General features: G+C 40.7%; 1 protein-coding gene and 1 long non-coding RNA gene across 2 annotated transcripts in view; one reads left to right on the forward strand and one right to left on the reverse strand.

The window, feature by feature from the left end:
• Window positions 1-20,173, forward strand: part of LOC124257692 (kynurenine aminotransferase-like) — a 34,241-nt gene extending 14,068 nt beyond the window's left edge. The window contains 13 exon segments of the mRNA XM_046691826.1: window positions 1,441-1,502; window positions 7,276-7,327; window positions 9,056-9,110; window positions 9,113-9,153; window positions 9,635-9,784; window positions 11,084-11,170; window positions 11,564-11,686; window positions 12,954-13,074; window positions 14,405-14,510; window positions 14,825-15,054; window positions 15,706-15,773; window positions 16,658-16,744; window positions 17,116-20,173. Of these exon segments, the coding sequence (XP_046547782.1) occupies window positions 1,441-1,502; window positions 7,276-7,327; window positions 9,056-9,110; window positions 9,113-9,153; window positions 9,635-9,784; window positions 11,084-11,170; window positions 11,564-11,686; window positions 12,954-13,074; window positions 14,405-14,510; window positions 14,825-15,054; window positions 15,706-15,773; window positions 16,658-16,744; window positions 17,116-17,175 (1,242 nt within the window). The 3' untranslated portion in view covers window positions 17,176-20,173.
• LOC124257695 lies at window positions 13,861-22,052 on the reverse strand. Its single transcript, XR_006893336.1, has 4 exons — window positions 22,042-22,052; window positions 17,508-17,513; window positions 14,252-14,344; window positions 13,861-14,073 (listed from the first exon to the last, which is right to left on the reverse strand). It is a non-coding gene; the product is annotated as an uncharacterized LOC124257695 (long non-coding RNA).
• Between the last annotated feature and the right edge of the window lie 637 nt (window positions 22,053-22,689).

The raw sequence follows: 22,689 nt of genomic DNA on the forward strand, positions 1-22,689 counted from the left end.
GCACTGGAACAAGGTATTCTAGCAGACTGAAGTAGATTGGTTGGGGCACTGGAACAAGGTATTCTAACAGACTGAAGTAGATCGGTTGGGGCACTGGAACAAGGTATTCTAACAGACTGAAGTAGATTCACTGGAACAAGGTATTCTAGCAGACTGAAGTAGATGAACAAGGTATTCTAACAGACTGAAGTAGATTGGTTGGGGCACTGGAACAAGGTATTCTAACAGACTGAAGTAGATTGGTTGGGGCACTGGAACAAGGTATTCTAACAGACTGAAGTAGATCGGTTGGGGCACTGGAACAAGGTATTCTAACAGACTGAAGTAGATCGGTTGGGGCACTGGAACAAGGTATTCTAACAGACTGAAGTAGATTGGTTGGGGCACTAAGAACAAGGTATTCTAACAGACTGAAGTAGATTGGTTGGGGCACTGGAACAAGGTATTCTAACAGACTGAAGTAGATTGGTTGGGGCACTGGAACAAGGTATTCTAACAGACTGAAGTAGATTGGTTGGGGCACTGGAACAAGGTATTCTAACAGACTGAAGTAGACAGGTTGGGGCACTGGAACAAGGTATTCTAACAGACTGAAGTAGACAGGTTGGGGCACTGGAACAAGGTATTCTAACAGACTGAAGTAGACAGGTTTCTAACAGACTGGGCACTGGAACAAGGTATTCTAACAGACTGAAGTAGACAGGTTGGGGCACTGGAACAAGGTATTCTAACAGACTGAAGTAGACAGGTTGGGGCACTGGAACAAGGTATTCTAACAGACTGAAGTAGACAGGTTGGGGCACTGGAACAAGGTATTCTAACAGACTGAAGTAGATTGGTTGGGGCACTGGAACAAGGTATTCTAACAGACTGAAGTAGATTGGTTGGGGCACTGGAACAAGGTATTCTAACAGACTGAAGTAGATTGGTTGGGGCACTGGAACAAGGTATTCTAACAGACTGAAGTAGATTGGTTGGGGCACTAGAACAAGGTATTCTAACAGACTGAAGTAGATTGGTTGGGGCACTGGAACAAGGTATTCTAACAGACTGAAGTAGATTGGTTGGGGCACTGGAACAAGGTATTCTAGCAGACTCTTTCACCGCCGCCATATAGCTGGAATATTGCTGAGTGTGGCATTAAACAACAAACCAACCATCTAGCAGACTTCAGTAGATTTAACTTTATTGTTAAATATGTGCATTTTAAATTTGATTTAAGATATTATCATTAGTTCATTAGAATCATTTTCCAATGCCTTGTGAATACGAATGCAAGGTAAACTATGGTTTGTTAGTGATGAAACAGGTGGGAGTTTATGCAGGCATACACGGTACTGCAGGGTTATATATACACACAGCTCCTCGTGTCAACCTGTTGTTGTCACACATTGGCCGCACACTCACACACGGCTTTTACTCTACTCTCTTTCTCCACAGAACATGTCATCCAAAAAGTTTGGGCTCTCGAAAAAGCTCATTGGAACTGAAAAAAATATATGGTGAGTACTTTTGATATTGTTGTGAACATTTGCATGACTGATCCAAGGTGGAGTTCAGGTCGCAGGTTGAGCATGTTTCCACATTATCATCCCAGATAATGTAGGGTAGGGACCGTATCAAATTCAGAAAATTCATATTAGTTGTTTTGCTGATATGAATGAACCACTCACTCACTCTGTAGTATAGGTTAGACAAATACTGGTTGGACAGCTATTTTTTAAACTAGCTGATTGGGATAGGGACTGTATCAAATTCAGAAAAGTCATTTTAGTTGTTTTGCTGAATTATGAATGAACCACTCACTCACTCTAGTACAGGTTAGAGAAATACTGGTTAGACAGCTGTTGTTTAAACTAGCTGATTGGGATAGGGACCATATCAAAATCAGAAAGGTCATTATAGCATATTTTTATGCCCCCGCCATATATGGCAGGGGCATATAGGGTTACCCTCGGTGTCCGTCCGTCCATATGAAACAGGGAATGTATTCTATCCACTTCTCCACCATAACCGCTCTGTGGAATTCAATGAACTTATACATGGGCTTTCTTGGGACTCTAATGGTGTGCATCTCATATTTTGTTTTTTTATTTTATTGTTGTTTTTTTTGGTAAGTTTAGAGACATTTGAACTGAATTTCTCTATGATGATAGTGTAATAGGGGATGAAGTCTATCCACTTCTCCACAAAAACTGCTCAACAGAATTGAATGAACTTCTACATGTCTTTTGTAGGGACTCTAAAGGTGTGCATTTCATAATGTTTTTATGCAATTTCTTAATTTTGTCACTTTTACAGATGTTTGAACTTAGTTGAATCTCGTTCTATTCAGCCAGTGTTCGTTCCATCCAACAGGGGGTGTACGTTATCCACTTCTCCTCAAAAACTACTTTATGGAATTCATTTAGATTACACATGTGCTTTATAGGGAGTCTAAAGGCGTGCATCTCATATTTTGATTTTGTATTTTATTTATTTTTCCAATTTTAATGCCGTTTGAACTTAGATAAATTTTGTTGAATTTCTCTCTGAATATAGTGTTATAGGGGATGAAGTCTATCAACTTCTCCACAAAAGCTGCTCAACAGAATTGGCCTTCTATGTGTGTTTCATTGGGACTCTAAAGGTGTGCGTCTCATACCTTGTTCATCCAATTTCTTAATTTTGTCACTTCTACAGATGTTTGAACTTGAATTAGCTCTATTCATTTTGTTCATTCCATACAACAGGGGTGTACTTTTTATCCACTTCTCCTCAAAACCACTACACAAAACTCATTTAGCTTACATATGTCTTTTTAGAGACTCTAAAGGTGTGCATCTCATATTTTGTTTTCAGATTTTATAATTTTTTGTATGTTTAGAGAATTTTGAACTTAGATAAATTTTCCTGAATTTCTCTCTGATGATAGTGAAATAGGGGATTAAGTCTATCCCCTTCTCCACAAAAACTGCTCAACAGAATTGATTAAGCTTATACATGTGTTTCATTGAGACTTGAAAGGTGTGCATGTCATAGTTGCATAGATGTTTATTGAACTTGTTCGTGAATTTTGTTCAATTATTGATCTATATATGTCTTATGAATGTCAGCGGGGGCATCCGTGTCCCTGGACACAATTTTTTCTTGTTATAGTTGTTATGCTGAATTATGAATGAACCACTCACTCACTCTGTAGTATAGGTTATAGAAATACTGGTAAGACAGCTGTTGTTTAAACTAACTGATTAGGGATGTATTATCTAGTCTTTGAAATGTTCCCTGTACGAGGAAGGAAGAGCTTATCTTGTATCGGCAAGGAACAACCGTCACATGACCTTATAATGTGGTAAACATGGTCAGCTGCTTTCAGGTGTCACCTTTTCATAGATAACAGGGAAAGAAATTGTTTGTTTATATGATCTCTTATTCAGTTTATTTTGTTTATATCCCAACTCTATGTAATTGACATGATCAAACAATCACAATAACAATGTTGTGTGTCCGGTGAAGCATGCCGTGTTTTATGTCTGCTGGTAACATGAAGCAGCTTGTATATGTTGAATTGAGAAATTATTCATTCAAAACATCCGATGCAAGGATCATTGCTTAATTATGTGATATTTGCTATGTACTGCCTTGACATGGGCTGGTGGGATAGCCCAGTGGTTAAAGTGTTCTGTTGTTCTCACCAAAGACCCAGGTTTTGATCCCCACGTATGTGTAATGTGAGAAGCGCATTCGGTGTATCCGATGCTGTGATAATGCTGAAATATTACCCCGATGTGTGATGTTAATATTAATATGATTAATGTAATAGTATCATTAACATTAACTCATACATGCATGAACTGACCACATTCTCACACAGAAACACACACCCCTCCCAGCTCACGCACATCTACTTCTACATACATCAACTGACTCAAACACATCAACACACACCCCTCCCAGCTCACACACATCTACTTCTACATACATCAACTGACTCAAACACATCAACACACACCCTCCCAGCTCACACACATCTACTTCTACATACATCAACTGACTCAAACACATCAACACACACCCTCCCAGCTCACACACATCTACTTCTACACACATCAACTGACTCAAACACATCAACACACACCCCCTCACACACTCACACACACATCTACTTCTACATACATCAACTGACTCAAAACACATCAACACACACCCTCCCAAGCTCACACACATCTACTTCTTCACATACATCAACTGACTCAAACACATCAACACACACCCTCCCCAGCTCACACATCTACTTCTACATACATCAACTGACTCAAACACATCAACACACACCCTCCCAGCTCACACACATCTACTTCTACATACATCAACTGACTCAAACACATCAACACACACCCCTCCCAGCTCACACACATCTACTTCTACATACATCAACTGACTCAAAACACATCAACACACACCCCTCCCACCTCACATACATCTACTTCTACATACATCAACTGACTCTAAACACATCAACACACACCCCTCTCAGCAGCTCACACACATCTACTTTCTACATACATCAACTGACTCCAAACACATCAACACACCCCTCACAGCTCACACACATCTACTTCTACATACATCAACTGACTCCAAACACATCAACACACACCCTCCCAGCTCACACACATCTACTTCTACATACATCAACTGACTCAAACACATCAACACACACCCTCACACACACATACACATCTACTTCTACATACATCAACTGACTCAAACACATCAACACACACCCTCCAGCTCACACACATCTACTTCTACATACATCAACTGACTCAAACACATCAACACACACACACTCCCAGCTCACACACATCTACATCATTCTACATACATCAACTGACTCAAACACACATCAACACACATCAGCAGCACACACACATCTACTTCTACATACATCAGCTCAACTGACTCAAACACATCAACACACACACACTCACAGCTCACACACACATCTACTTCTACACACACAACTACACCTAACATCAACACACACTCAAACACATCAACACACACCTCTCCCAGCAACACAACACACATCTCTTACACACATCAACACACACATCAACACACATCAACACACACCTCACACACACCAACACTCACATCACATCACACACACACCTACACATCACATACACATCAGCTGACTCACAAACACACATCAACACACACCCCACACACAGCTCACACACATCTACTTCTACATACATCAACTGACTCAAACACATCAACACACACACCTCCCAGCTCACACACATCTACTTCTACATACATCAACTGACTCAAACACATCAACACACACACCCCTCACACCTCATACATACATCTACTTCTACATACATCAACTGACTCAAAACACATCAACACACACCCTCACATCAGCTCACACACATCTACTTCTACATACATCAACTGACTCAAACACATCAACACACACCCTCCTCACAGCTCACACACATCTACTTCTACACACATCAACTGACTCAAACACATCAACACACACACAGCTCACACACATCACACACACATCAACATGCCACACATGAACACACACTCACACACACACATCTACTTCTACATACATCAACTGACTCAAACACATCAACACACACCCTCCCAGCTCACACACATCTACTTCTACATACATCAACTGACTCAAACACATCAACACACACCCCTCCCAGCTCACACACATCTACTTCTACATACATCAACTGACTCAAACACATCAACACACACCCCCCAGCTCACACACATCTACTTCTACACACATCAACTGACTCAAACACATCAACACTCAATCATCAACACACATGTGTGCACACACATTTCACTCATGCATGCTCACACACTCACATGCTCACACCTCACTTCCACACACACACATGGACATGCTCACACTCACATTACTAACATCAACTCACACACTACACAAACACATACATTCACACAACTCATGAACACATTGACCGCAAGACTCACATATACACACACACCTAACATCAGCTCACACAACATCACACACACACACACACCTAACATCAGCTCACACACACATAACATCACATCAGCTCACACACACACACACACACACACACATAACATCAGCTCACTCTCTCTCTCACACACACACACACCTAACATCAGCTCAGCACACACACACCTAACATCAGCTCACACACACACCTAACATCAGCTCACACTAATATCACACACACACCTAACATCAGCTCACACACTCAGCTCACACACACACACACACAGCTCACACACACACACACACACACCCAACATCAGCTCACACACACACACCCCTAACATCAGCTCACACACACACCTACTCTTACATACATCAGCAGATTCAAACGTGAACATTCAGTCATCAACAGACACACATGTTCTCTCTTTCTCTCGCACACACACGTACACATACAAACCACACCAATTTTCAATGTTTATGTATTATATGGATCATTATATGAACTATTAAATACTTTAAAATTGAAAATTTACTTCTTTTTGTTAGTATATATAGACAATACTACACTCTCGGTCTCATTACATACGAATTATACGAAACAAGTGTCCTTCCTATGGTATCTGACCGAGCGAAAGCGAGGTCAGATAACATAGGGAGGTCACGAGTTTCGTATAATTTGTATGTAATGAGACCGAGTGTGGTATTTTATTTATTACCCACTTCTTACATGCATTAAATTGACAAAATAGCGTATTTTTGTTATTTTTTGGCTTCAAACCAAACCCGTTTCATAAAGAGGTTGTGGAAGAGTTTTGTACTGTAGTACAATATTTGCATGACGTCACACTGTAATGACGTCACTGCCTTGGTAACCGACGTCACGATGCATGTCAGTTGTCATCGCCTCGTACAGCCTCCTGCGTTTATGTTTTCCAACGGATATAATGTCTCAGTTCAACTCACAATTAAACAGCCACACGGCAACGTTCGCAATATTTACATTCCCACAATGCATTTAAGTTGTAGAATGAATAAATTCACGTGTTTGTTAAGAATGAAAAAATAGTTACGTCAGAATGTGACCTAACTGAGAGGTCATCGGTTATCCAATCAAATCGTTATAATCTCAGATCAAGTCGTTATGACACAGGTCAACGCGATACGACACTCGTGTGACGTACGAGATTAGTATGCAACTACCCATACGTTGACCACGTGGGTAATAAATCTACTTACCACTCATCTAATGTGTCTTCCAGGGTGGAGTTCGGGAAACTAGCAACAGAATGTAAAGCTCTCAACCTGGGTCAGGTAAGTCCAGTTACTTCAACACCTTCATTCCACTAGTTATTTTGCATGTTAGTGTTATACATAACCACTAGTTATTTCGCATGTTAGTGTTATACATATCCACTAGTTATTTCGCATGTTAGTGTTATACATATCCACTAGTTATTTCGCCTGTTAGTGTTATACATATCCACTAGTTATTTCGCCTGTTAGTGTTATACATAACCACTAGTTATTTCGCCTGTTAGTGTTATACATAACCACTAGTTATTTCAAGCCTGTTAGTGTTATACATAACCACTAGTTATTTCAGCCTGTTAGTGTTATACATAACCACTAGTTATTTCGCCTGTTAGTGTTATACATATCCACTAGTTATTTCGCCTGTTAGTGTTATACATATCCACTAGTTATTTCGCCTGTTAGTGTTATACATATCCACTAGTTATTTCGCCTGTTAGTGTTATACATATCCACTAGTTATTTCGCATGTTAGTGTTATACATAACCACTAGTTATTTCGCATGTTAGTGTTATACATATCCACTAGTTATTTCGCCTGTTAGTGTTATACATATCCACTAGTTATTTCGCATGTTAGTGTTATACATATCCACTAGTTATTTCGCCTGTTAGTGTTATACATATCCACTAGTTATTTCGCATGTTAGTGTTATACATATCCACTAGTTATTTCGCCTGTTAGTGTTATTCATAGCCACTAACTAATTTTCATGTTAGTGCTTACTGCAGTGTTAAACTAGGCCACCGTGCAACTGTGCCGATATATTATGTGGTTTTGGATCTGTGATGTATATCAGTTGATGTTAATTGTTATTCTAATATCGGTTGTCATGGCCACTGAACTGTTGTATGCAAGCTGGAACTAATGCTTAAATCATCCTAATGGCAGTACGTGATGATGACCGTGAGAAGGGATAGGCGTGTAATACCGAATCATGTAGGTCGGGGTTGGTAGGCCAGTGTTCAGGTCTAGATACTGCATCTACAGACCTATAGTCAGGTCTGAATTGAGATCATTAGGTTCCAGGTCTTCAGGCTGATATGCAGGTCTGGATCCTGGACTTAGGTCGATAAGCAGACCTGGATCCAGGTCCTCAGGCCGATATGCAGATCTGGCTTGAGGTCTTCACGCTGATAAGCAGACCTGGATCCCGGACTTCAGGCCAATTGGCAAGGGTAGCTTGAGGTCTGTAGGGTGCTGTACAGGTGTGGCTTCATGTCTATAGGCTGACATGCAGGTCTAGCTCCATCCCTAAAGGCCTGCCACATATAGTGGACAAGCTTTAATATGTTACCTCACACATAAATGTCGTTTTCTGATTGGCTGAGCTAATCAATGTTACCCGCTAGAAATGCCGAACTGTTGGAATTCTTTTGGTACTTCGTGTTAGTAGTGTTTGGGTTGTTGCCTAACTCCGGTACTCCTTATTATGATCCAATACCCGTGCTTTAAACAGTTCAAATTTATCATTGAGGTATTTGGTAAGATAAATACCTTCGAGGCTCATGGTTGATGTACCCTCTATGTTTGTTTATGTTCCCTGGGCCCTTCAACCCGAAGGTCTCAGGGAACATAAAAAACCTAGAGGGTACATCAACCCATACCCCCATCGTGACAATGAGCAACCTATAATGTATGTCATGTCTAGTTGTCATGCTTGTTATACCAGCAGTTTGATTGTGCCCAGTTTCTGTGTTGATGTGCAGTGTGTATGATGTCTGCAGGGGTTCCCGGACTTCAAGCCTCCTGAGTATGTCCTGGAAGCACTGGAGACCTGCGCCCGAGCGGCAGCTTCTCCCTCAGCCAGTACACACGCAGCTTCGTGAGTAGCATCTACTCCCAACACCGATAATGTGCTTCCAACTCATTGGGCGGTGGGGTAGTCTTGTTGTTAAAGCTTTCGCTCATCACGCTGAATGCCCGGGTTCGAGTCCCCACATGGGTACAATGTGTGAAGCACATTTCTGGTGTCCCCCGCCGTGATATTGCTGGAACATTGCTAAAAGTGGCGCAAAACCATACTCACTCACTCCAACTCAGTACTTTGGTGTGACGAGCAAATGCTTTGAACACACCACCAGCCAAGAAAGGCATGTTGTAAATCCTGCTTGGAGCTCAAGAAGGGTAACATATACTAGAAGTACCCTTGGCCTCTAGTGCAGTGGCCTCAATTGTGGTTGCTGGTGATCTATAGCCCAAATAATATTTGATATTGTCCTGTAAGTACATCTATAAATCTAATGATGCAGCATGATCACAAACACATGATCTGACTTGTACAGGATTGTTGATTGTTTCTACAGGGTCACCCTCGACTCGTGAATGCCTTGGCTAAGGTCAACTCACCACTGATTGGACGAAACATTGACCCTATGACCCAGGTGTTGGTGTCTGTTGGGGCGTACGGAGCACTGTTCAGCGCGATACAGGGAATGATCAATCCCGGAGACGAGGTGCGTTGTCGAACGGGAAATATTTGACTTTCCCACATTGTTTAATTGGCCTTAATAAACCATGCTTGCTGTTAAAGCTGTCTGGTTTGAAGTAGGGGGTAGCAAAAAGTCAAACTGTGTGTATTGTTCATGCTATTGACCCCTGGTTGACTGTTTACAGGTTGCCATGGTGTAACAGGAATATGTTGACTGTACAGATAGATCCATACAGGGGTGGAGCATCGCCCCTTTCAGCTCATTCAAGCTTGTTATGTGACTAAACATCATAGAGTCGATCTTGTTAGCTAGATATCAATTAACTATCAACACAAATCATACTTGGAGCAAAAATGACAAAGAGTTTGAAAGAAATCAAGATATTTCACATATTTCATATACAGGCTCCTGGGTATTGATTTGTTCAGACTGCACGACATTGGAACCTTTTGAGGAAGGGTAAACTGCTTTAAAAAAAAGTTACACTGGTCAATATCAGCTTGATTCAATGATTGATTTATCTCTTCTGTTAGATTCATAGATGTATGAGAAGATTTTTCATAAATATAGGTGACCACAGATAGCGTGCACTTGCATTAAAGGTTTTCAGTCATATTTTTACGTTTCATATGTAAAGTACTTCATAAGTATACTACCCGTAAAGATCCGGGTTTTGAACTGGTCTTCAGCAACCCATGCTTGTCATAACAGACAACTAACGGGATCGGGTGGTCAGACTAGCTGACTTGGTTGACTCATGTCATCGTATCTTAGTTGGCATAGATTAATGCTCATGCTGTTGATCACTGGATTGTCTGGTCCAGCCTTGATTATTTACACACTGCTGCCATGTAGCTGTAAAACTGAACTCGCTCGCTCACAGAGAGAGAGAGAGAGAGACACACACACACACACACACACACACACACAGAGAGAGAGAGAGACACACACAGACAGACAGAGAGAGAGAGAGAGACACACACACACACACAGAGACACACACAGACGCACAGAGAGGTATACTGAACTGCAACTTGGGGAAAGGTTTGAATTTTTTGTGAAGACTGATAGTTTCATACTAAAAATGATATACATTCCCCCAAAAATATTCACAATCTCTACCTGTCTGTTTAGTATATATGGTGATATGATTGATAATTGCCTCATCGGTTGTATAGAATATTAATAGATCGGTGAAAGGATGGTTCTAATTTTTCAATTCTTCCTTGATCATTTTAAAGTCTTCTTTAATCCTGTTCACACGTGGAAGTGGAAGGAAGGATTGATATGTTTTGCATTACATGCAATGTTTGTACAACACAGGTGGTCATCATCGAACCATTCTTTGACTGCTATGAGCCCATGGTGCGAGTGGCTGGAGGAACGCCAAGATTTGTCCCCCTTAGACCGGTGAGTTTGGGAAAGTTTTTGGATTTTAATGACCTTGTTTTGCCTCTAATACCATATTGAAACGCTTTTGTTACACATCTGCTATATTCATTGGCTTAGAAGTAGTAACACATCTTTTGACAGAGATGCAGTTTGACTAAATGTTAGGTCTGGTACTTTGCTGTATGGACTTGAGTTACTGAAAATAGAATGGGAGTAACCAGAAAATGGTATTCCCCAGATTTGATCCAGATGTGTCTCCATTTGTGTGATCTTCATAGGTTACTGTAGGTAGCTTAAACTGATATGTTGAATCTTATGCTGTAAAACAATTGTAGACTGTATGAAGTCAGTACATGTTTTATGGACCTACGAAATGCAGTCTTGACAGAGGATGAATATATATGATTGTAGAAAAGTTCTGGCGACTCCTCATCAAGTGGGGACTTCACTCTGGACCCCCAGGAACTGGAGAGTCAGTTCAACGAGAAGACGAAAATCATCATTGTCAATACACCCAACAACCCACTTGGGAAGGTGAGGTGTTGCCATGACAACAGGTGTTTGCTTTCTTAAGTGCATAAAATGACTTGAAGTATGATCGTGAAGATCCGGGTTAGAATATTGATCTTCAGTAACCCATGCTTGTCTCCCCGTGAAGAAGATCCAGGTTAGAATATTGATCTTCAGTAACCCATGCTTGTCTCCCCGTGAAGATCTGGGTTAGAATATTGATCTTCAGTAACCCATGCTTGTCTCCCTCGTGAAGATCCGGGTTAGAATATTGATCTTCAGTAACCCATGCTTGTCTCCCCCCGTGAAGGTCCGGGTTAGAATATTGATCTTCAGTAACCCATGCTTGTCTCCCCCCGTGAAGGTCCGGGTTAGAATATTGATCTTCAGTAACCCATGCTTGTCTCCCCCCGTGAAGGTCCGGGTTAGAATATTGATCTTCAGTAACCCATGCTTGTCTCCCCTGGTGGAGGTCCGGGTTAGAATATTGATCTTCAGTAACCCATGCTTGTCGTAAGAGGCGAATAACGGGATCGGGTGGTCAGGCTCGCTGACTTGGTTGACACATGTCATCGGTTCCCAATTGCGCAGATCTTTGTTCATGCTGTTGATCACTGGATTGTCTGGTCACAGACTCGATTATGTACAGACCGCTGCCATATAGCTGGAATACTGCTGAGTGTCGCGTAAAACTAAACTCACTCACTCACTTACAATTACTTAAATGGAATTCTTGTCCGAGAACAACTGTCCTTTTGTCAATTTCTTGATCTCAGAATTAAGAAATGTTACAGGATGAAAGCATAAGATGTACACAATGATGAGGTGATGACTTGCATCAACCACGTCAGCTAGCCTGAACACCTAAACCCATCGCGCACAGCTGTTTGAGAACCTTCAGGAAGGGCATTACAGCAAGTTCCATCTATGTGCAACGTCGGTGAATATGTGTTGTCAGACTTGCTGGTGTTATGGAGTATTTGATACCTGAAAATGATGTAAATAGTCACCCATGTTAATGCTGGGAAAGGCACTTCATACTGTCTGTGTCAATGCGTATATGTTGACAGGGGGACTTGCTCAGAATAAAGTGGAAGAAATATGGTCCAGACTTCTTTAGTTGGTTACACAATAAACGAAAACAGCAATGAGCTGAAACCAATAGAAGTAGATCAATGTGACCGTTGTTCAATGTACAGGTGTTCCTACGGGAAGAGCTACGAGTAGTACGTGTACGAGTAGATGGATATATGTTCGAAGTAGATCAATGTGACCGTTGTTCAATGTACAGGTGTTCCTACGGGAAGAGCTGGAGATGATTGCGGCCCTGTGTAAGAAGTACAACGTGGTCTGTGTGGCGGACGAAGTGTACGAGTGGATGACCTACCCAGGACATCAGCACATCAAAATAGGTCAGCCTGACCCACATATCACGTCTCTGCTCAGTCCCTGATTTGCTTTTATTTTTGTTAGTTTGTTGTTTAACACCTCACTCAGCAAAATTCTAGCTGTGTTGCAGCAGCCTGTAAATACTTGAGTCTGGATCAGACAATCCAGTGATCAACAGCATGAGCGTCAATCTCAATTTGGATATGATGACATGTATCAACCAAGTCAGCCTGACACCTGATCCCATCAGTCGCCTTACGACAAGCATGGGTTACTGAAGACCAATTCTAACCCGGACCTTCACGTAAGAGGCGACTATAAGGATCAGGTGGTCAGGCTCGCTGACTTGGTTGACACATGTCATCAGTTCTCAATTGCGCAGATCGATGTTCATGCTGTTGATCACTGGATCCAGACTCGATTATTTACAGACCGCCGCCATATAGCTGGAATACTGCTGAGTGCGGCGTAAAACTAAACTCACTCACTCATGTGATTGTCTTCTGCAAACACGCCGTGGTGTAGTAGTTAGAGCGTCCGCCCGGAGAGTGGAAGGTCGCGGGTTCGACCCCCGACCGCGTCATACCAAAAGACGTTAAAATATGGTACTTGTTGGTCCCTGCCTGGTGCTCGGCATTAATGGGTACAACAAGGACTGGTCGGCTCGGAGTCAGTATAATGTGTCTGAGTGGGGTATTCATGCTCCACTGCGGCATGGTGTCTCAGTGGGCTAGCACTATAAAACCAGCTTCAGTCTGGGCTAGTACAAGCAGCCTCACATACACATACACATGCATGCACGTCGTCATATGAGCGAAATATTCTCAAGCACGACGTTAAACCCAATTTCACCTCACCTCACCTTCTGCAAAGAATCTATTTGCTGTTGCAAGAGTTACCTAACCTGAGTAACCGGCCAGAATATATTTTCTAAAATATAGATGATAATCATTCTTTCCCATCCTTACCAAATCAGTTGTAGTTTTGATGTTCTTTATCTATCTATCTATCTATCTATCTATCTATCTATCTATCTATCTATCTATCTATCTATCTATCTATCTATCTATCTATCTATCTATCTATCTATCTATCTATCTATCTATCTATCTATCTATCTAACTATCTCTCTCTCTCTCTCTGTCTATATCTATCTATCTATCTATATCTATATATCTATCTATCTATCTATCTATCTACCTATCTATGGAAAAACTTATATAGTGCTATATCCAGAAATAAACTGCTCTGCAGCTCTTGAGACCCTGATGGAAAGCTAGTTGTTGTATGTATCTAGATATTTTTGACAATGTTGTTCATCATTGTTTCATGATTATCTCCCCTGTTTTGCAGCCTCCCTCCCAGGTATGTGGGAGCGCACTCTGACAATCGGCAGCGCGGGGAAGACATTCAGCGCTACAGGTTGGAAACTGGGCTGGACAATTGGACAACATCTGATGTTCAATTCCACAATGGTTGGAGTGTAGACGCGTGACTCTCCTTACCTCTTGTACACCTGCCCCAAACTGGTGAGTGTAGACGTGACTCTCCTCCTTACCTCTTGCAGGTGTACACCTGTCACCTGCCCCACTATACTGCAGGTGAGTGTAGATCGACTGACTGCCCCACTCCTTGTAGACTTGACTCTCCCAATTTCTTTGTAACATCTGATGTTCATTTCTAGGTGTGACAGCACTATGCGTCAGCTTCCGTGATTCACCAAAGTGGTAATATTCTGAGACTTGTATCACTTCATGTTTTCTCCCCATCAAGATGACACGGGGTATATGTGAACTTTGTTTTTTATCCCCCAAGGAAGCTGTTGCGATATCGCTTTGAAAAGGAGTTATCTCGTCTGGAGTCACCTGACTGCTATTTCCGGTCGCTGCCAGCGGAGTTGTTGCCGACGCGGGACATGCTGGTGAAGACTCTGAAGGATCTGGGCATGACACCCATCATACCTGAGGGGGGATACTTCATCATGACGGACGTCTCCAAGTTCTGTGAGTAATGTCCTTCTCAGTCTGATGTTGATACAAGGACAGTCTCTGTCTGGAATAATATGTCTTGCTGTGTTATGATTTAGTAGTGCTGTAACGATGCATCGAGCTATCGAAGGATTGCAATTGTTGAGTCTCTGATAGCAATTAATCGATGGTAGAAATTAAAAACTATCGATGCATTGATAGTATGTATGACTATGGATAGTTTAGTAATTGACTTCTTTTGATAAATGTGCAGCGCAAAATACAGGAAGTATCAGATTCGTTCACTTTGATTTAGAGTTATCTGCCTCTGTTACGTCTTAAACAAACTGTTTACTTGATCTAGGTTTCTTGTCAGTTATTTAAACAGTTTTTAAAACTAGAACTTGTTGTTATTTCATATAAACTATACACTCATTTGGGAAATGACTCAAATGAGACAATTGAAGGAGAAAAAACTATTGCAATATTGCAATAGTTGATGTCAGTATGTCACAATAGTATCTCTATGTTGCAAATAGACTATCCCTATCACAATAGACTATCTCTATCACAATATGTCACAATAGACATCTCTATAGTTCTTTCACAATAGTATGTCTATCACAATAGTATGTCACAATAGACCTCAATAGTCACCTCTACTCATTCACTCTCTCTGGTTTACAGCTGCTCCAGATGATGGAAGCGGGGACCCTAAAGATTTCCAGTTCGTGCGATGGATGACACGTGAGAAGGTGATTGTATTCCAGTGACATTTTGTTGAAGCTCTTCGTTGACACACTTTGACTAGAAACAAGAATTGCTTTTCTCTAACTGATACGTCGGTGTTGCTTGAATAGTTACAGGAATAACTATGTAGCTGTATTTGTTTGCTTGACTTAGACTAGTTGTAAGGTTAATACTATCTGTGAGAGTTATGTAACTAAAGACAACAGCTGCAACTTTTTGAAAATTTGCATATCAAGTGCAGTTGATTATGTTTGAACTAGTGTTTATAAACGCGCGGCGGGGGATATAGTATTAGGCTCCGTCCGTCCGTACGTAAGTAAAAATTGGAATATCTTATGAGCCATTGACTAGATTCTTTTCATATTTGGTACCTAGATCCATCACAGTATAAGAAAGGTCCCAGTCATGTTTGGTGACCTTGACCTTCCTTTCAAGGTCACAAGGGGACTTTAACTTTTTACCCTTGTCAGTGAGATATCTCAAGAACCTTTACTGGATTTTCTTCATATGTGACACCAAGCTTCATCTAGGGAAGACGCAGGGCCCAGTTGATTTTGTTGACCTTCACTTAATTTTCAAGGTCACGGTGACACTTTGAAGATTTCAGCATGTTAACCTGCATGTTAAGATTGTCAGCAAGATATCTAAGAACGGTTCACTGGATTTTCTTAGCAGACTTTCAAGACTTCTCTTCAATGTTTTTGATAAGCAATTTCTTTATTATTATTTTTGCGTATTTCATACACCATGACATTCATGTCTAGGTCAAAGTGAGTCTTGACAATATTTTTGTGTTTGATTTGATAATATGCGGGGGATTATGTCACCTTCGTGACAATGCTTGTTATTCTTTGAAATAGCATTTTGAAATGTTTCGATTTGTTCACAGAAATTGGCAGCCATTCCACCTTCAGCCTTCTATAGTAAGGAGCACAAATTCATGGCAGAGAAATATATACGGTTCTGCTTCATTAAGGTATGTGTCTTACCAGTATGTACAAGATTACCACATGTTTATATATGGTTCATTTGTGTGTTTTTTCCATGTATTTTTATACAGGACGTTCTACCTTTGAATAAACTTAAAATTACAATTAAAATGGAAGTTTCGGACAGTTATTATACTTGACTGATACGTTTCTGAAAATAGATATTTTTAACAGAATTAAAGAGCTCCATTTAAAACATAAAGGAGCCCCACTGAATGGCAATAATGTACCTGATGAAAATCTAGACTTGCTTTTATTTAAGGGTTTTGCATCAATGAATGGACTGGGCAAATGGGAAAATATTTTGGTTCAGTTACTGTGAGGCGGTGGACTGACTGTGAATGTCCATGTGTTTCAGGAGGACAGTACTCTGGAGAAGGCAGCCAAGATCCTCCAGGAGTGGAAGGCATCCCTATAATGTCCTCCTCCTCCTCTCCCCCTCTCCCTCCACAGCCTGCTCCATACTTCCCTACTGGATCCTAATGCCTGCTTTCTCACAGGATCTTGTAGAGTGGTCTGGTGATCACAGCCTGCTCCATACTTCCCTACTGGGATCCTAATGCCTGCTTTCTCATCAGGATCTTGTAGAGTGGTCTGATGACCACAGCCTGCTCCATACTGTGGGATCCTAATGCCTGCTTTCTCACAGGATCTTGTAGAGTGGTCTGATGACACAGCCTGCTCCATACTTCCCTTAATGGGATCCTAATGCCTGCTTTCTCACAGGATCTTGTAGAGTGGTCTGATGACCACAGCCTGCTCCATACTAATGCCTGCTTCTGTCATCAGTACTATTCAATGCTTCAATACTGATGTATGCGTCAATAATACTCAATACTCCAGTACTGCTTTATGCTTCAATACTACTAAACTCCTTGGGAGATTAGTGACTCTTCTGACAGTGGGGTAAGAGTAAGTTTGTCACATGTACACTTCATGTCTTCTCCAGGGAAGTGTATTTCATTGTTGTTACATAGGATATAGGATAGGGCTAGGGGGAACCTCTGTCCAAGGTCTGTAACCCCTGTCTGTGATCTGTAACAAGCTAAAACCTAGAGAGTAAAACCTGTTTGTGACGAGCCTAAAGGTAAGAGTGGATGGTGCTGACTAGGAGGCGGAGAGGCAACTGTAACTGTCTCCATGGCGACTATGTGATCTTCACTCCAGCTACTTGAGATTGTCAATGTGATATTGTTTGTAATGCAATATGGAGAAATATTGTCAGGAATTATTATACAGTGTCCCCATAGTTCTCTCTCAACCTTAGTTTACTTGAAATCAGTTTTATACTTTGAGAATTATTTTTTTGTTTTGTTCCTGGGATTTGTTTGATGTTTTGAAGATATTTATTAGAAGTCATGGTTTTGTTTTGTTTTTCTGAAGACTTACTGAAAATCACTGTAAATGAGAATGTCATGTTTTGTTGCTATAATATAGCAATAGATATTTGTTTTAATGGTGAGTGTGTTTGTGAGCATGTGTGAGAACATCCTTGTTTTACAGGATATTGATATCAACTCAATGTATCATCATGTTACTGCATTTGTTTCCACTCAACCAATGTCAACAGAAAATATGTGTTTGTGAAAATGATGTTTGGACCACAAACAAAATACCAAATCAAATGATCTATAAGAGATGGTGTGTATCTCATAAGTTTTAACTGTATTATAATCCACATGTAACACTAACATTTGACTGGTATCTTCACCATAAGCTGCTATGGGGTAGCCCAGTGGTTAAAGCGGTTGCCTGTTATTGTTATTCCATGGATCAATTCCCAACTCGGGCACCGTGTGTGCAGCCCATTTCTCTTGTACCAAATGGAGATTGACATTGCTAGGGGCATATCTGGATGCTAATATTGTGGGAATAAGCCCAGCTATACCTATGCTCTAATAAGCTCCCACTGACTAGCTTCTTAACCAGTCTGTCAGTAGTCACCGTACTATTGCAGATTCTTCCTAGAAAACAGGTCAGGGGAAAGGGAATATAGGTGTTAACTATGGAAACGTTAGTTATATTTACAGTTGAAGTAAGTTTAATAGGCAACCCATTTGTCAGTTTTCTAAGCACCAAGAGCATTTATTGGGGCAAGTATGGTATGTCCTCCCTCACTACCTCATTCTTCTCATTGGACTTAAATGGATTTGGGGTGATCTGCCTGTGTGGCTGGACTGATCGCTTGTTTGTTGTCAATGGTAACGATTGTAACTCATTCTTTCACTCTCTGATTGGCCAGGAATTGGCTCATCACATGCTGGGATTATACAGCAGGAATATATGTGACTGTAGCATCTCGCTGTGTTTACCCGCCAATAAAAAAGTATATTACCTAGATGGATGGTCAGGGACAGTATGCATATTATTATTCGGACATGTAAATAATGTCTCAAATTGATTAAAACATCCAGAAACTGCAGAAATGTTGTCCTAAGTTTCCAAGTTAACTTATTAACCAAATTAGCTGCTGTTGCTATATCTCTAACTCAACTCAGTATTTGTCTTGCTCATTGGGATGATCTGATTGGCTGGGTGTAAATAGGGTCATATTTAACCAGGGTGTGATACTGTGCCAGATGAGGCCAAGGTATTTGTCAAATTAGAGGGGATATAAATACATATTCAGGACTGTATGGTCTAATATTGGCATTGTGTTTTTTAACAGATCTAAACACGTCAGTATTGAGGGGCCACTTAGTTAAAGGTATTAAAAATAATGCAGTTCAGTTACATCTGGAATGAACCAGTTTATATCTACTGGTACTTGTATTGCATGGCACAGCATGGGATAAACCTCTTGTGTTCTGGTGTCTTTGGGATATCAAAATCCAGTTTGGCACTTTTGATCGTTTCTAATAATTGTTCATTCTTTTTTATAAACAAAACAGCGTCCAATTTTTGTTGCATGGTAATAAACATGTTCTTAAACTGTTAATCCTATTTTACTCCTACTCAGACTTAAAGATACATGTACTTGCTGCGATATGTTCACTTCTTTGAAAGGCATTTTAGAAGTTGTTAAGATGAAGGAAAATTAAGTTCTATGGATAGTCAACTCCTTTATTGCATAGAGTGTGACGTTTTGGTGTAGGTACTAACACCGTTATCAAGCAAGTGATGATAACTTGCTTGATAACAGTATTAGTACCTACACTGAAACGTTGCACTCATTGCAATAAAGAAGGATATGTTCTTGTTTGATACCCTACACACCTGGGTGACCCTTCAGTAATGATGAGGAGTATGATTGGCTGGCTGGTGTGGTCCAGGTTAGAATATTTACAGACAACTGTCATATAGCTGGAACATTGTTGAGTTAAACAAGAATCAAATGATATCCGAGGGTTTCAAGTTGACCTTTATTGTACCACCAGCAATGAGAGTTAATGCTTTGTATTAAATCCTTATACAAATGTCCTTTGTTTGTTCTTGTATTGATCACCTCTGTGATCTAGTGGAGTAGCCTAGTGGTTAAAGCATTCATTCGTCACCCGAATACCGGGTTTGATTCCCCACTTGGGTACAATGTGTGAAGCCCATTTCTGGTGTCCTCCGCTGTGATATTGCTGGAATATTGCTAAAAGCGGCATAAAACTATATTCACTCAAGCTGTGAGGAGGAGTCTGTCTGGAGGTTGAATCTTCGGCAGAGTCACACCATAAGATGGTACTTATTGTTACCTTGACTCGCACTCTGCAGTGGGGGATAAAACAAGGATTGATGTGTTTGATTGGCATTTTAGAAGTTTAACCAGGCAAGATACTTTACTGATGACAGTTGGTCAGTATTTAGACTCAGAGGCTTGCAGTGATGAGATTCCATTTATCACCCAAATTGTTCTTTCAAATTCTTTATTCGAGTCATGAGAGTAAAAAGTATAGCTAATAAAACATATACAGGAATGGCATTTTTCAGTGATCCACGGATTTCCATTAATTTATTTCAAATTGATCATTCAATATCACAATTTTAAGTTTTTCGGTGAAAATAGATTTACCTGTTGCCATTCCTGCATATAGATTGATAGTGACATTTGATTCTGAGGCTGAGTAACTGGTGAATTGACAATGGAATGCAAAACATTAGGATGCAATTTTCATCGTATGATATATCCAGTGATGTGTTTTCATCCAATCAGATTGCAGCAAATAGTCTCGTTTGTTTAACAAATGCTAAAGGCTTCCTGGAAGTTATGTAACTTCAGGTCATTACGGATAAGGCAGCAGTTACTTGTTTTGAACTGCCTTAAATTTGGGGATGGTGGATTAACAGGTCTTCAGGATTTTCAATCCCAAAATAACAAGGGATGTCCATAAACAACAGACCCAATTATTACGTTGTTCACTCTGAAAACAGCATCACTATCAACAGTAAAACTTTGAATTATTTTTTTTTTCAGTTCAGTCAAATTTGCTTCTTCGACTTGTTTAGAAGTTGTATAGATGAAGGAAAACCAAGTTCTATGGATAGTCAACTCCTTTATTGCAATGAGTGTGATGTTTTGGTGTAGGTACTAACACCCTTATAAAGCAAGTGAAACTTGCAATAAAGAAGTTGACTATCCATAGATCTTGGTTGGTTTTCCTTCAGTCAAATTTGCTTTGCTACTTTTATGGATAGGAAGTCATCCAAACAATTTGGTTATGTTTATGATGGGTAAAACAATATGAAAGGTTAAAAAAAACCTTCAAGGCACGAGTTGCAACTGTCTAAGCAGAGGCAATTCACTTTGCATAGTTCTCTTTTTTTTGCCACACTAGAAATCTGATTGTGTTTGTATCCTGCTCCGACTGGTTTCTCAGTTTTGGAAAATTTTGTCTGAGCAGTGTTAAACCTAACTCCTTCACTCAAAAACTTTCCTTACATTTTGTGTTATTCAAAGATTGACCAATCTGTTGTGGTGTTTAGAAAAGGCATTGTTTGTTAAAAAAGGTATACATTGTGCTGTAATTCATGTGGTTCTCTTAAAAACTGACCCGTGAAGGTCCGGGTAAGAATATTGATCTTCAGTAACCCATGCTTGTCATATGAGGCAACTGACGGGATCAGGTGTCAGGCTCGCTGACTTGGTTGGTAATCAGTTCCCAATTGCACAGATCATGCTCTTGATCACTGGATTGTCTGGTCCAGAGTCCATTATTTACAGACGCCGTCATACAGCTGGAATATCGCTGAGTGCGGCGTAAAACTAAACTCACTCACTCACTCACTCTCTCTCTCACAAACTCCATGTTTCAACATTTTCAGGTGATGTGTTGGATGTCTTGAAACTTCCTCCAACAGTGAATCTTCTGGCTGCACTGTAATAGAGAGATTACTTCACAGTAAGAACTTGTCAGACAAACTGAAGAGGAGATAGAACAGTTTTATTAGGAAAAACTTGTCAATACAGATGAGATAAAAAATCAAACGATATTGGCACGAGATCTGAGTATATATACACACACAGAGACTGCCCGACATCACCGGGATCGGACAACACCAAAAAACGTTTTAAGTGTGCACTGTCGGCAAAACCTCTAAATGAAACAAAATTGCCTAATTATGATAATGCATTTTCTACACATTCCTGATACCTTTGTTTTCTAATTGAATTTCTTAGGAACTAGTGTATTGCATAGCACTAGAAACCTCTGGTTACTGTTTAGTATAAGTGATGTGTACATATTTAATGCCGCTTAAGAGTGAATAGATGTTTACTTCCATGCTGACACTCATGGGCATGCTGACACTCATGGGCACGCTGACACTCATGGGCACGGTAACTCTCATGGGCACGCTGACACGGGCACGCTGACTCTCACGGGCACGCTGACACTCATGGGCACGCTGACTCATGGGCACGCTTGACACTCATGGGCACGCTGACACTCATGGGCACGCTGACGCTCATGGGCACGCTGACTCTCTCATGGGCACGCTGACTCTC

Source organism: Haliotis rubra, unplaced genomic scaffold (genome assembly GCF_003918875.1).
Source record: "Haliotis rubra isolate DU_JTF1 unplaced genomic scaffold, ASM391887v1 Scf67, whole genome shotgun sequence".
In the NCBI taxonomy this organism is placed as follows: domain Eukaryota; kingdom Metazoa; phylum Mollusca; class Gastropoda; order Lepetellida; family Haliotidae; genus Haliotis; species Haliotis rubra.